The following is a 16610-nucleotide window of genomic DNA, read 5'->3' as shown; positions in this document are numbered from 1 at the left end:
GGGCGGTTGGCGGTTATGAAGACCCTTAATGGCAACCAGCTGGGCCGTAGCGCAAACACGTTGAACTACACAATGACCCACTGCCTGCTGAGAAGTGTGGTTCAGCCCCTTATTCTCCAGTTCCTTTGGCCCAAAACCTTAATCCTGACATGGAGTCACTGATTACGCGGACAAAGTACTTCTAGCCCTGCTGACACTGCTTTACAAAAACCAAAAAGACATGGAGCTCTGAGGAAAGCAGATTTATTTAAAAAAATATATAATAATTGGAGCAATGGCTTTAATATAAACTTCATTTTAAATATTGAGGCATTTAATTTTTTTGAAAAATAGACGATACATCATTTTAAACATATTTCGACAGAATAATACAAAGAAGTAAACTTCATAACAATAACAAAGCATTGTAGACTTAAAATGGCTCAAATTACTGGACCATGAATGTGTGCAGTGTGATCTTAGCTTACATGAAAAGTGAACGCTCGATGAGGTCAAGATATAGAGACGTCATCACCAATAGGGGGGCGTTGCTGTGACTGCTGCAGGGATGCCCAGAATTATATATATATTACATAGCATAGCGGAAATAAAGAAGGCGCTCACCCACAACTTCTTCATCTTCCACACCCTAGTTCTGACAGGGGGTGGAGACACAAATTAGAGACCTGCTAATAACCTTGACAAAGAAAACATGAGTTCAGATCTATGCCCAAAGCATCCTGCACATCACCGCCAAGTTGCTTTCTCCAAAGTAGCCCGCAAGAACAAGAAGGGCTTCGTAAAGAACTTTCAAATGTAAGGGGAACATAAGGGCAGCAATGTTTGTTTGAGGTTAGGCGGCTTTAGAGTTAATCTTGAGCAGATACACTTCTCTGGTTTATGTCACTTGTTTGGTTGTCACGTGTTCGCTATATGCACACTCGTGATGGATAGACATAGAAGAAGAAAAAGAAATGAAGGAAAACTGGGCAAAGAAAGCTACATGGAGTCAAGTGTTGGCATGTGCCAGGGTCTGAGGAAGTCAGGATTCAGGGATTTACGTGGGTTACTGCAGGACATTGTACACGAACAGAGGCCGGATCAGATTTAAGTATTGGCAGATGTTTAAGTGCCTCTATCGAAAACACTTCCAATGCTTTCCAAGTGGTTCGGATGGAGGAGCTTACTGATCACATTTTCTAAAAAGAAATTGGAGATACGTGAGAATGTGAAGTTTTAAGAGGAAAATGCGAGCAAGAAAGAAATTGAAAATTAAATATTCACTCTCAGTGCTTTGATTTAAACAAGCTAGCAGTGTTTGGGTGGATGAAATTAAAAAGGATGGGCTATTGAGAACATTTGATCATCTACAATCACCTTTTGTGGCCATAGACTTTCATTTTCATGATACTTAAAATGTTATGTTGCTTGTTTTTTATTTCATTACTTTGTCAATTGGTTGTGGTTTGCGCTGCCACCTTTGTATAGTTTGAAATCAGAATCTTGTATCATTCCATAAGCATGTTCATTTTTTTTAATTCATTATGGAAAAGACAGGTTTTAGGATATAGTTTGAGGTGTACACCAAAAAGTGTCCAAGTGTAAAATTGTGAGGCATCACAGAAGCTGGTTAACTAGATGCGAGTGGGAAACAGACTCTAAGGAGAGAGGCAAAAGACAGAGTTTGACAAGAGAAGAGGGGTTCCGGGTACAAGACTGACATCATTTAACAGCTAGAGAGCTGAACCGAAGATCTAGAAGAGTTCTGAATCATAATGAGAATTGGGAAAGCATGGTTTGTAAGTAGACAAGAGGACATCAGAAGAGCAGTAACCAAGGATGGGCGGGATTGAATCATATAGAAGAAATATTGTGGCGTTAAGCCCCCGTTCAAAGGGCTGGAATGGGGGGTAACGGCCCGGCAGGCCAAGTTAATGGCCTAAGCGAATGAGGGCCATTAACCAGGGCTCTGGGACGTTACCTCCCTTTCCAGCACTTGGAACAGGGGCTTAATGCCATTAGCACCCCAAGATACCAAAACGGTAGCCTGGGGTGCTAAAAAAGTGCTTAAAAATAGTTTTTTGGGTCACTGAACGGGATGCCTTGTACGTCCCGTTCAATGACTGAAAATACTGTCTTAAGATGGCTGCCATGGGAAGAGAAGGTGGGGCTCCATACGGAGCCCCTCTTACCTTTCCATAATGGTCATCAGGAGCAGAGCGGAAGGTGCGGCTGCTGCGGTGAGTGCCGCCTCAGCTGAAAATAAGGTAAGTGGGGAAGGGGGAATTAAAAAAATAATGGGACAGAAGGTGGGGGTGGCGGGAGATGGTGGCAGGGAGAGCCAGCTGTCAGGTGGGATGCTATGCAGGCTTTAACTGGCAGTTCAAGCACCCAATCCTAGCCGCCTGATTGGCTGGCTCCTCCCGCCAGGGTGCTAATGTATGTTACAAAACACTGATTGTTACGGATAATGTGCAGTGGATGGCGAAAGGTTTGAGAACTAGTGTAAGATAAATTAGTAGATTATGAGAGCAAAGTCGAAGGTGTCGACCAAGTTTCGAGAAGAGAGTGAAGGCGAAAGCAAGGGAGAGTCGGAAAAGAACTAGAAGTTGGTTAGGAAAGCAGAAAACAGGATTGTTTGCAGTTTATTGGTCCCCTGCTATAGGAAATACTTAATGTAGGGCCTCCTTGCATAGAGAAAAGCAAATATTTAGAGATCTTGATAAAAGAGCAGGAAGCAATAGACAAGTAACTTCACAGTGATGTGGGTACTCATTCAAAAAGTAGCTGGAGAAGCGGCTGGTAATACTGGGATGATAGCTCAGAGGCAACGCGTTTGTCTTGGAAGCAAGGCAAGGCAGAGCAGCACAGGTTCGAATCCCGGTCAGCGCTTGGAGACCCCTGCCTGGTGTTAAGCGTAAGCGCATAATTAAAGATTAAGACACTGCACATGGCATGGGGTGGCTCTGTGGGAGGTGTCAATGAGGGTGGCTTAGAGTACCTAAATCACCATCAAGGTTTTGTGTTACTTTTGATTCCACTTGTCCTTCCGTCGTAACACGTTGGGACTGTTTACACAGAAAGAATTTACTAGGGAGGAGGAGGAGAGGGGATATGCCAGCTTGCTTCAAGCGAGTACGTTACACAATACCTGCTATCTAAAACAAGCATCCAATCTCTAAGGAACATCCCTGGAATAGTGCCTATAAAACACATGGAATGCAGCTGCATCACCACCCTAAAGATCTAATTTCTGGGCATTTGCAGGTGGATTTACACTGATGTTGCCATAGATCAGGTCCAATGCCCAGGTGGTCTCTTGAGAACAGGAAGACTATGCAAAGCATACACCTTTTAAATGCAAAGCACAATACCGTTCGCCATGGTCGCCTTGGCTGTCTTGAGCCTAGATGAAATACCAATATGGCCGTCTAAAAGGATTTGTCATAGCCAAGTCAAAGTTTGAAGTTCTGGCTAATTCCAAATGATGCAAATCCTCTCACGTATGCAGGGGAATTCTGCGGTGTATACACCAAAACAGGGAAGTGCATTTCCTGGTTCATTTGGAGAACAGACAGGACTTCAGAAATCAAAGACAAGCTTCACTTAGAAGCTCCTCGTGAGTATTGGGAACTGTACAGGACTGATTACAGGAAAGAGCCTCCTCCTGGCAGAATTAACAGCCCCAACAATGTAGATCTTCCAAGAGAGGAGGCCGAAGTCATATGAAGCCATACACTCAAAGGGATTCCTTACAGAAGCAAATTAAAGTCCCACCGCTGGGGGTTGTGGGGGGAGGGATTTCAAACAGGTGGTCAAGGTGAATCAAGCAGTCAGTCGTACGTGATGGCTTCATTCTGCAAAGAGAAACCATTTTTCTTTTTTTTTTTTTATTTGACTTGTTTTATTTCAGAAAGCCCTGAAAAATGTATCAAATATTTGAATGACTTTCGACACTCTCTTTTCTTTATGTACAAATATTCACGTTAAAAGTATTTCACGTTTTCACGTCCCATCTTTGTCCTCAGGTCAGTCATCTTTTTTTTGATTTTATTGGGCCCCAGTCCCTTCCTGGCGAGGCGATGATGTCTCCCCAATTTGACGGAATGTTGCCTCAATGAAATTCGCCATTGCCACTGTCCATCTCGTAGTTACACCTGATATTAATCTGTTCCATAGGTCATTTTCCTCGATTATCCACGGGTTCTCAAATAGCGGTAGCAGGTGAGTAACTCTATTTTGTTTATTGTTAGGACAGTCTATTATTAGATGCTTCAGAGTTTCCGTCACCTCCGGCTTTTTACATAATCATCATTTTTTTTTATCCGAGACACCCCTGATGGTTAAGATTTCTTGGGTTAGTAACAGATTTAATCTCACTTTCATGAATAGCATTCTTTTTCTTTTTTCAGGAAATTTGACACAATACTTAATGGGAGATTTCACTTTGTTGAAAGTGGCAGGCAGGTGGGTTAAAAGTTTATTTTCTGCAGCTGAATCAAGAGTGTGGATCCAGTCCATCATTACCAATTTGTGTTTGATTCTGTCCGGATTTTCTTTCAGCTCTTTTTCAGGAGTTTATCTTTCCTCTTTGCCACCCATCTTTTCAGAGCTGCACATTTGCCAGTGTCCATTTCATCCTTAATGATGTTAAAGGCCGGCAATGAATCAGCCCAGATTGTTTTCCTGAAAAAATTCATAGCGCTTTGCTCCACCATGGATTCGAGGGATACTAGGCCTAGCTCTCTTCTAATAGCCGTTATTGATGTTGATTTTGGTACTCCTAGGACTGCCTTCCAGTCCAGCCCCAGAAGCAATTTAAATCCCTGCTGCAAAAACCGACAGATGTTTTTTTGATACCAGTGGTGGCAAAAGTTAACTCATTGTCCACTGACTTAACTAAAAGTTTGGCACGTGATCCAGAGACCAGTGCCAGATATGGATCCATTTGTTGTTATACTGTTTCCAGATAAAACCATCATGGCTGCCCACTCTGCACAAATATTGGGCCTGAAAATCCTCTTATGAACCTGAACGAACTCCTCAAGTACCAAACTCTCAAGCTGCACAAGAGGATGGAGGAGTGAGGATCTGGTCTTTCCTCAAAGGAAGATGCTTGAAATCTCCTCCAGACGCAGCAGAGGAACGGAGCACCAAAACTGGCAGACCGCTGTGGAGCAATCAGAATCGCAGATGAATTCATGCTGGGCCTGAACTTCTGTGGAATTTCGTCAATCAAGGCCGAGGATTGGATTCTTTTTATTGCATTTGGCAACGTGTGCCCATGAAGGACCAATGGGAAAATAGGTCACACGTAGCAATGCAAAAAAAGCCAAGGAGAACAGCCCAGCATTACGAGCCCCTTTCACGAATAGTCGGATCCTCTGGTTACCCGCACCAAACCTGGTATGGAAACTGCATTACTTTATCCCAAAGCACAAGAGTTGAGTATTCTCACTATTATCTCCAGTAAAAGACTTCCTCCTTTCACCTGATATTCTTGCAAGGAACGCACAGGACTGTACCAGGTCTAGATGGTCTAGGAATGTGCGGTAGACTACGCATACTGGCAAGTGAGAAGGAACGCATCCATAGGATACTAACACTTTGATGCGGCATGCAACACTGTTGGTAAAAGGAGGCATTGTAAAGAAATACAGTGTTCACCCTCAAAGAAAGAAATGTCCTCCCAGTTCAAAAGCAGAGAGTAATTTTTAAAACAAAAAAGCATCAGAGCAATAAAATCAAAAGGACGCGAACCGCAGTTCCCCGACTGCTGGGTGAAAACACGGGTGGTTGGGTTTGGCTAATTAGTTGTGTAAACCAGGTGTGTGACGTGAGGCTGGCCTCCAGGGATTAAAACATCTAAATTATTTAGTTATACAGTCCTGCCTTCAAATCATTTTCCCTGCTTCTGCAGAAGCAGGAAAAGGCTTCCCAGCAAGGTGGGAAGCTTAAGATTGTCCAACTCTGGGCCTCGAGGGCCAGAATCCTGAAGGTTTTCAGGATATCCATCATTAATATTCATGAGGAAAAATGTGCATACATTTAGAATCATTGAATGCAAATTTATCTTATGAAAATGAATGAGGGGTATCCTGAAAGTCTGGCATGGACCCATCCCTCGATGTCTGGACTTGGACAACCCTTAGAATTTGGTTTCAGAAGTTCAGATAACCTGCCGGAGGAATTTCAGCAATTGTGTTTTTTCTTTTACTTCTGCCTTTACAATGTTGTATCTGTAGAGTGTGGAAGACCCTAGATAGCAGAAAGCAAGGACGTGCCAATTCGAATGAAACATGGCCATGTCTAACCAGATAAACAATGAGGCCTTTGACCAATCAATCAGAAACCTGGACGGCAGGGATTTGCTTCACTGCCCAGTGGTGGGGTGGGATGCACTCAAGGCCCTGGCAACAGCACCCACAGCCTCTAGCGGAATGCTTACATTCCAAACCATTCTCTTCCCCCACCATATCAAATGCCTCTTGATGCAAGTGGAAGTTGACCTGCAATATCAGAGAAGAAAACATTTAAATGATGGCTGGAAAGGCTGATGTCTAATGACAGCGACAAAGCAAAACACAGCAAACAGGTGAGAGTCGATTAGCCACCCGGCACGGTTTAGGAACATCCCCATTTGAGCTTGGCAATCGAGACGTCTCTGAATTTTATACATAATGGGTGTATGCATGGAATTGCTCACTGTCCCTTTCTCAGAGACAAAAGCATAGACACTACAAGGGATCAGAATCAACAGAGCGCACCAGCGCTGGTATCTGAAATATCGTCCAATCTGCTCATCAGCTACTTCCAGCGTCTTTATTGGCAGCAGCTTCGGTTACCAGACGATTAGCTTTGGTGTACGCTAGGCTCCTAGTGGTATCCGCTTCACGCCTAACGCCAAGTCATTCTGCTCCTCTCCCAAGCTATAAAACACCCGGTTTCTATAAACAAAAAGAGAGAGAGAAACATAGTTAAGGTAATACATTGGATCATTGGGGATACAGCTGAGCGACTTCTATGGGGCTTTAACCCCAGCTGCAGTTCGGCAGCTAATCTAAATGTAGAGTACCCAGCGTGCAGAGCTGCAGAACCTGGGACCACAGGCACAGCTTTCTAGAGGTCAATCGTGGGACGTGGATTGTATTGGGTCTGAAGATGTTTAGGGATTCATTAGAGCGTTTCCTGCACAGAGAATCATTCAAGCGACTTTTAGTGACCAAGACTGACAGCTGATTAGAATAATGTTGGCTTCAACAGGCTGATAAACCCTCCAGAACCCAAGACACGCTCAAACACAGGGGTGTCCCACTCTGGTCACGAGGGCCCACTCACACAGGTGTTCAAAATAACCATGGACTACATTAGCTATACTATACGAAAAGGTATCGTCTGGGGCCATTCTTCGTCACAGATGGACTCCTCTGATGTAAGTCAATTTATATGTTTCAGCTAGGAACTGTATTGGTAAAGACTTCACCTGGAGGGAGTTCATTGGACACAGTAAAGTTTTACCCACTATGTAAAACTCATAGAAGAAACTGGGAAGCCTCCAAACCTATACTATGAGTGGGCACCCAAATCTGTATGCCTGGAAAAATCACTACTGGCCATTAATGGGTTGCACTTGGTAAACCTTTTTACTTTAACCTAAATATCTATAGAACTACACATAACACCAAATCACATTCAGTGTTTTGCACTGCTACTGCAAAATCAACTGAGAAGACACACATTATGATTTTAAAAACTACAGTCCTAGTTTGGGGCTTGGGTGTCCTAAAGGCCTTTCTTTTCATTCTAATCATTGCATTCGGTAAATGGGACCTTAACTGTTGGATCTACTGCGCCTGACACACTCAGCTGAAGGTAGAATTTCAACCTTCAGGGGTTATTAAAACGAACGGTAGCATACATGAAAGGGCCCCAAAAGACAGAAAAGGGGGGCAATGAAAGGAGACATTTTTAAATGAGCTTGCTCACTGCTGCATAAGGGCCATGTCGCCTATGTTCAGGTGAACATGTCATCTTGAAATGTTGAATTAAATGTATTCAAGTGTTAGTTTAAACTTAAACATACCAAGGAAGAGAAATCCAAACATTTGTTATGTTTCCAGGATGTTTTATGCAAATGACTGATTACAACCCTCTCAAATTCTATTACAATTGAAACACAGGATATATATTTTTTTAATATAGAAGCTGTAAGTTAGGAAAGGAAGTCACATCAAGGCACTTTGCATTTTTGCAGGATTTCTTTTACGAAACACTCGAATTGCAAACCTCGGAAGTGTGCAACGCCTCTTCTCCTTTAATTTTCCGCCTCCTTCTCAGGATCAGCCTCTTCCTGGCCATTTGTTAATCTCTCCCGACACGTTCTTCTGCTGAAACAATCCTTCACAATTGCATTTTTTCACAATTGTTCCTCACACTTTGCACAATGGCCCAAAATGTCTCCTACGTATATTAAGTTTAACCTTTCATTAAATCAATCAAACTTACAAAAATGTGGCACACCAAAAAAAATACAAAATACAAACAAAAACCTCATAGTTTCACTAGCCAATGGCAGGTTATAATTCACTGTTGGCGAGAAATAAATTAGGTGTTTGTATGTGGAGACCTGGACGAGTTACTATCTTACAAATTGAAATTCTGCCACTATAGGAGATGAACAAGTTACTTACCCCAATAACATTCATTCGACTGCATGTTCCTCCCACATATTCCTCATCTTTGATATACGATATCCAGCTTCAGAAAATGTTTTTGGCAGATGGAGCTGTGCGTCAATGCAGTCGACTCGATGTCCCTCGAGGGCCACTGTATGCAGGATGATGTCATCCAAGGTGTATATATAGAAAGCGCAGCGCCCGATGGCTTGAGTTCTGTTTTTTTCGTGTCATTCTCAAGTAGAACTACCCGCATAAAAGCAGATTTGACCATACTAGACTCTGAAGGAGCATAAGCTGCAATAACATGGGAAATTCTACTGCCGGGTAGGCTGGGAGGGGCGATGTGGAATACCTGGGAGGAACAACATTACCAGGGGTAACTAAACTTGTTCTTCGAATGGATTGTGTCCTCCCACGTATTCCTCATCTTTGATAGACTCCAAAAGCAGCGTTTGTTTTGGAGGAGGGAGTATGAATTTTGTTACCAATGTTTTCCATAAACAGAATTTAGGACTGCCCTTCCCAAAGCTTCCTTCTTGACTTAAGGTGGAATCAAGGCAGTAATACTTAGTAAAAGTGTGAATTGTACACCAAGTGGCTGCTTCCTAAATGTTTTTAACAGGAACACCTCTTTGCAGAGCTGAAGTAGTAGCCATGCCCCTAGTGGAATGGGCTCTCAAGCCTTCTGAGGATACTTGCCCGCCAACCTCTAGCATTCGGAAATAGCTAAAATGATCCATCTCAACAAGGTCTGTTTTGTCACAGCTTGTCCCAGTCTATGACCAGTGTATTCTATGAATCGTTGGTCATTCAGACAAGGTTTTGACAATCCTGAAATGTAGAAACTCAGAGCCCTTCATGGGTTGAGCCTGTGTAACCTCTCCTCCTCCTTGCCAGGATGAAATGGCGAGTAGAAAGCAGGCAACACTATCTTTTGTCCTAAATGAAAGTTTGATATGACCTTAGGTAGGAATAAAGGTTTGACCCTCAGGACGACCTTGTCCTTATGAAATACTGTAAACAGTGGTTTAGAGGACAGTGCCTGCAACTCGCTCACTCTACGGGCTGATGGTCTTGAACGTTTGTAGTCTTAAAGGACATGAATGGAGCTGTTAATTGGTGCACACATAAGGAACTTTAAAACAAGATTAAGGTCCCAACCGTGAACCTGGAGGGAACACATTTGTGAGTCCCTGCAGAAATTGTATCACCAAAAGGTATCTTAAAATATGAAGCTTCCTCAGACAAGCGCTTGAAGATGGAAAGCTCCGCCAGATAACCTTTATTGGTCCCAACGTGAGGCCCAAGATTGGCCAAGTACAGTAGAAAGGATAACACCTCCAGTGATTTGGATAGCAAGGTGTCCACATTCTTGTCTCTGCAACAACTGCAGAATTTGTTCCAACCGCAGCGGTATAAAGACTTTGTTGCTAGCCTTCTGGCTGAAAGCAAACTCTCCATTACGTCATCCCGGAGGTCCCAATTCTTGTACCTCACCCTCTCAGAAACCATGTTTGAAGGCTGTGTCTTGACCTCTGGATGGAGAACCTGACCCTCCTCTTGTGAGCAAAGGTCCTCTCTTTGTGTAAGACATATTGGAGGGCAGAGGGACATGCTCAGAAGGTCCGGGTACCACGTCCTCCAGGCCCAATCCAGAGAAATTTGTATCATGGATTTCCCAAACTTTCTTAGCCTCCTAATCAGATGAGGAATGACGGGACTGGAGGAAACACGTACAGAAGTGTAAACTTCCAGTCTGCTACGAACGCGTCCCCTGGAGCCCCTCTGGGGGAAATTCCCTGGAGAAGTACAGTTCGCACTTCCGGTTGACACTAGTCATGAACAGATGCACTTGAGGGATTCCCCAAAGGGTGAAGATCTCTTGAAAGACTTCCTGTGATAATTTCCACTTGTGGGAGACTGTGCTCTGCCTGCTCAGAGTGTCCGCCGTCGTGTTCTCCCATCCGACTAGGTGAACTGCCGATAGAGAGATTCCTTCTTGTATTGTCCAGACCCAGACCCAGAGCTGCATTGCCTCTCTGCACAATGGTAGTGACCCTACACCTGCTGTCTTGTTGAGGTAGTACATGGCCACCATCTTACCATCTTGTCCGTCATTATCAGGACATTCTTTCCCCTTAAAGAAGGCAGAAAACCTGTGTATTACGCTGCTTGGCGCCATGGCTCTGCTGACATTGTCAGCAGAATCCAAACCCGACTGAAGAGACTCGCATATGGCCTCTTTGCCATCTTGTACAATGGCCAAGAAACCGTCTCTTTCCTTCCCTTCGGGAATATGCTCAGCCGCCATGGAAATGCAGTCCCAGAGTGTGTAAGTGGATTTTACAAGGGCACATTAGAGTTGGCTGATTTAAGAGCCATGCTGCCAGCAGAAAATACTTTTCTTGATCAGGCATCTACCCTTTTATCATCCCGATCAGGTAGGATGGTCGGATAAGCAGCTTGCTTGGGGGTAGCGGTTGCTGCCTGCAACACCAGACTTTCTAGGATAGGGTATTTCGATAAGGAGCTGGGGTCACTACTTGACGGTCGCCATTTCTTTGTCGGGTTCTTATTTACTGCCGGACTTGACTCTGGTGCTTCCCAATTAGCACTTAATCTCTTCTGAAGAGCAACTTGAAAGGGTAGGTTAGGATCCCTTTGAGGACCTTTGTCCATGATCTCAGTGAGGTCATCCTGTTTGAATGAGAGGGCAGGTCTGCTCCATCCCAGATAATGCACTACCTTGGTCATTAATTACCTTTAAGAGGCATCTGTGTGCTTATCTGATTCAGGCTTTCCAAGTTCCAATTCCAGTATGAAGTGTCCACTCCACTGGCTGTCTGTAAACGTTCATGCAGGTCTCTCAATCTGGATTTTTCTGATATGAAACTATCAGGGACATTTGGTGTGCCATACTGCAAACCAAAGGGTGCAACATCATCATCACTTGTTCTCATAAATAGAAGTGAGAGATTTAAAGAAATACTTCCTTGGTATAGGTTTTCTGAATTTCATGTAAAGGCGTTGATGGCTTCGAGGCAGATGCCCGTGGAGTCGTCGATGTCTTCAATGAAGACGTTTAGATGTCAATAGCACCAGTGGCCTCAATGGCATTGATGGCGTTGATAGCGCCGCTGACATCGATGGTGCCCCTGGCGTCAACATCAACTTGTCTCTTGATTTATGACTCAAATAATTCTTCGATTTTTCATCGTGATGACACCTCAATGGGAATCTGGTCTTCGTCCCGGGGCTCAAGGGCATGCAGGATTTGTCTTGAGTCCTTTCCTTACCAGAACCAGGAGGCATGGCAGGAGCATGGCCTACTTGCTTCGAGGGTTTCTGGCTCTCTAAAAATTCTAAGCATTTACTGCCTGAATGATTCCCGAGTAGAGGCCTTAGTGGGACAAGATATAGTACTCTTAGGAGAGGAGTCAGACGGGGATGTCGAATTAGGCAATTTGTGATGCCTTTTTTTGACTTCCTCGATGACTAGGAGTGGTGGGAAGCACTCTGTGACCTTGACCTTTTTGCCTTTTTCCGTTGAGGAGAGTCAACTCTCACTTTGTCGGAAGAAAGCTTTTTCGACGGGGTAGTCGAAGGAGATTTCTTAGGGAGTCTACCTACCGCTTACTTCCCCTTACGCTCCTTCAGAGCGTTTCCAGTCATCGGCTGAGACTTTGAACAGGCCAATGTCTTGTTCTCCACACCGAGACACCACAAGGATACTTGATGCAGATCCTTCAGTGACATCTTGGCATCGCAGTCTTGGCACTGTTTAAACTCGGTCTTCGGGGTTCTCAGTGCTTGGGACAAAGACATTTTCTGACATTTCTCGAAGACATTTCTGAAGCGAGTCATAGTTCACAAAGTGTAAGCTTACGTGGAAAAACGGAACTGAAGCTAACAGGCGCTGCACGTGCTATATATGCCTTCGATGACATCATCCTTGAGACAGAGGCGCTCGTGGGACTACGAGTTGACTGCATCGATGCACAGCGCCCTCTGGCGATTTTCTTTTCCGAGAAGCTGAAGCTGGATATTTGAGTTTTCAAAGATGAGGAATACGTGGGAGGACACAATCCATTCAAAATATCAATTTAATATAAATCATGTTAACAAATAATAACAAGAATACACAATAGAAAAAGTAGGAACATAAAGAAAAAAGAATATGACACAAAGTTTAAAGTATCAGCAAAATGGACTGGTGGGGCAAAGCAGATTGATGTCTCCCTTGTGTCTTCAGCAAGGCCCTAATACCCTGTCAAACCCTAATAAAGACACATGGTTTTAGATTTCATCAGGACAAACAACATTGCATTGGCACAGCTTTTGGTTGGTCTTGCTTTATAGACTGTGTTGCTGTATTTCATTATCCCCGGTGGACGAATGTTCCACATTTGAAACAACAAATACATTAAATAATGTGCTGTTTGCCCCACACACTTGAGAAGTGTTTTCAAAGCATATCACAGATTTGAGGGGTATTTAGAAATATTCACACATTTATGTTTATGTTTATTATTTCTATTGCGCACCAGGTACCCAAAGGCATAAGGGCGCATACAAACAAAGAAGCAAACAATACAAACAATTCTTAGAACAGGAACAGGAATGAGCAAAAGGGAATTGTGTCATAAACACAGTACAAAACGAGCAACAGAAAAACAGAACGTAGAAAACCGGCTAAAACCGCATAAGTGATCAAATAATCAGATTACAACCAGTAGATCCCCTAGGCATATATTTACATAGTCTTAGGAAGGCCGGTAGGGAGCTGGACCCACACCCCACCAAGACACAATCTTTATTGATCTCTGTATTCCAGTCTCTCAGGTCCATCCATGGACCTGAGAGTAACTGAAGAATACCTGATGCCTGCCAGTGTATCCTTTGAGCGTAATCCTGCAAGAAGCCGTCATAACATTTTGGCGACAAAGATGCAATCTTGCTGGATTACGCTCAAAGGATATGGTGGTGTGTGTGAGCCGCGCCAGGTCAGTAAGAGTGGTGAGTGTGAGTCACGCCAGAGTAGTCCGAGTGGTGTGTGTGAGTCACGAAAGGGTAGTCTGAGTGGTGTGTGTGAGCAAGGTTATACGTTGTTTTGGAAAGTACAGTTTCGGTAGAGCGGGAGGGACGCCTTCCGGCTTGTGGAACCTAAGTTAAAAGGGGAGGAGGGACGCCGCTGCCTGTTTCAGTTTCTTCTTGCAGGATTACGCTCAAAGGATACACTGGCAGGGGGCAGGTATTATTCAGTTACTTTATTCAGGTAGCTTAATTCATCAGATCGCATCAGGTACATTGGGAGATTAGGAAGTACAGACAGGAACCCACTTGTTCCCACCACCCAGGCTACATCTTTCCAACTGCCTTGGGTGGAATTCCATTCACACAGAACATTCCAATCATTCTACTAACATTTCACACATGACATCACAGCTTACAATGCACCTCATACAAGCAGGATGCAGGAAGCAAAAATGAAAGACAATCACACCACCTCCTTAGGTTATCACAACAATCATCTCAACTGTAAAGCCTCTGGCACCAGAACAATAGCTAAACCATGGAATGGTTGACCAACCAGGCGTAACTAACCTCCATGGAAATGCACCACACCAACATTGCAACCAAACACAACCATCTCAACAACCACTCAAACACCGTCCACCCACCACTGCCACTGGCTGATCACCAGCCTGCCACACTGGAGAGCTACCTGGCCCTCTGGGCTACCAAACTACAGAACCTAAACCATCCTGAAAAACGAAACACCTCCAGTCCACCACTGCCACTGGTGAACCTCAGGGCTGCCACATCTGTGCACAAGCAGCCACCTATATGGGCTGGCATGTGGCCTGCTACACCACTGCGAGGGAACATCTCTAACCTACTGAGACAAACCATAAACCAATGCTCAAATGATCAGGTGCACACTTTCCACAACACCAAAAATGCACACTCTCACCTGACCCATTCTCAACACACAACAGCAACCAACTTGCGTGAAAGACCACCGGTCAACCAACTCAACAAAAAAAACACCGGCCCCCAAAGCGTTGGCCAGACACGCTGAGCCCTCAAAACCAAGCACTCAACCGGACCGGCTGGGCACTGCCACAAGTATGTTGTTGGGTATGCCCAGACTTCCAGAACCATCCAAGAGGTAATCCAGGATGATTCCAGAGTACAACTCAGAAACGGAAAATAATGACACAAAACAAATCCTAAGTGAGGTACTGACACACAACTACTGTATGCATAACAAACACATCCTCACAACTCCACCGGAGCCATTCTCGACCAGCCCACCACTGGTCACTAACCGCATCAAACTCCTATGGCTCCATGCACCATGCATCCCCACAGACTCTGAACCAGAGTCTCTACTCCTATGGCTGCATGCACCATACATAACCACAGACTGCACCAGAGACTCTAAACCAGCCCACCACTGGTCCCATAACACCTCAACTCCCATGACTGCATACACACCATGCATCAACACAAACTCTGCACGAGAGTCATTTCACCAACCCAGCACTGGTCAACACATATCAGCTCCTGTGGCTGCACACACACCATGCATCACCACAGACCCTGAACCAGGGTCTCTCATCATCCAACCAAGCGCTGCAGTCGCTTTAACTGGATCCCAAATACTTGAACACTCAAAGTGGTGTGAGCAGGGCCCTACCTCGTCTAAACATGTACATGACCAAACACCTACCAATATCCTCTCCCATTAGAATAACAGTAGAACATGCGGTTTTAAAATAGGAATAACTCATTTTAGTTCTAAACAGAAAGTCTAAGAGTCCATGTGCTTACCTAACATCCTACAAATCCTCAAAAACGGTTAAAACTAATATGTCAGACAGCATCAATAACGACACACCAGAGAGGCTCTGGAAGGTACTGTAAAAGTGTCACATTTTTTGGTTTGTTTGTTTATTATTTATAATGCGCGTCATACCCTCGGGTAATAGGGCGCAGCAATTACAAGTATATGCGAAGCTTGGTTACAAAGAAATATACATAGATAGATAAATGCATAAACGTGAGATTTATATACAGGGAGAACATATGTACAAGCCTAAGTACAATATATACAAAGAATATCTAGTGCAGGTACAATATATACAGAGAATATCAAGCAGATGTTGAGACAGTGAGCATGAGATTAGTGAAGTTGGTTGTTGGAGTTTAGCCAAATAATAGTGTTGGCTTTAAACTTGTGAAAGGTTTGGTCTGCTCTTAGGCTGGGAGGCAAGGTGTTCCATCATTTGGACGCTTGCACCGGGAAGCTATTACCTCCAATAGTGGATCTTTTGAAGCTCGGTATAATGAGGCGATCTTTGTTCATGAGTCTAACTGGTCTGATGGAGGTCTGCTTGTGAAATCTCTCAGCCAAGTAGATGGGTGCAGCATTGTTAAGAGATGTGTGTGTCAGTGATAGCGTTTTTAGAAGGACTTTGTCATGGGTGGAGAGCCAGTTATTCTGTCGACTGATCTCTGAGATATGGTCTCTTCTAGATATACCTAAGGCCGCTCTAAGAGCATTGTTTTGTAAGATTTGGATTCTTTTAATGGTGGCTTTGGGCGATCCTAAATAGAGGGCGTTACAGTAGTCCAGACGTGAGAGGATGAGGGCTCTAGCTACAGTAATGCAACTACTGTCAGAGAGGAAAGGCTTACCCATGTGTATCAGTTTGCACGTGTAGGCTGTGGAGGAAACTAAGTAGTTGATCTGTTTAGTAAATGAGAGATTGGAGTCAAGGTAGACGCCAAGTCTTTTCACCACATGCTCTACATTTATGATGTTGCCATCGATGGTGAATGATGTATATTTGGGACCTAATTTATTAGGTTGGGCGGGGTGCCCAGGATGATGAGTTCAGTTTTATCATCATTCAGGCATAGACCATGTGTGGCCATCCATGCCTG

The 16610-nt window shown here is 44.1% G+C and overlaps 1 protein-coding gene across 4 annotated transcripts in view; it reads right to left on the bottom strand.

Annotated features, from left to right (window-relative positions):
• Positions 1-227: 227 nt before the first annotated feature.
• Positions 228-16610, bottom strand: part of PFKFB2 (6-phosphofructo-2-kinase/fructose-2,6-biphosphatase 2) — a 223717-nt gene continuing 207334 nt past the window's right edge. For all 4 annotated transcript variants that reach the window (XM_069633224.1, XM_069633228.1, XM_069633227.1 and 1 more), the window contains one exon: positions 228-6926. In XM_069633224.1, coding sequence (XP_069489325.1) covers positions 6848-6926 — 79 coding nt within the window. In that variant the 3' untranslated portion in view covers positions 228-6847. The remainder of the gene's footprint in view (positions 6927-16610) is intronic.

The sequence above is a fragment of the Ambystoma mexicanum genome, chromosome 13, assembly GCF_040938575.1.
Source record: "Ambystoma mexicanum isolate Mex_15411 chromosome 13, UKY_AmexF1_1, whole genome shotgun sequence".
NCBI lineage: Eukaryota > Metazoa > Chordata > Amphibia > Caudata > Ambystomatidae > Ambystoma > Ambystoma mexicanum.
The sequence above is the reverse complement of the archived record's forward strand: the minus strand, read 5'-3'. Positions and strand labels throughout refer to the sequence as shown.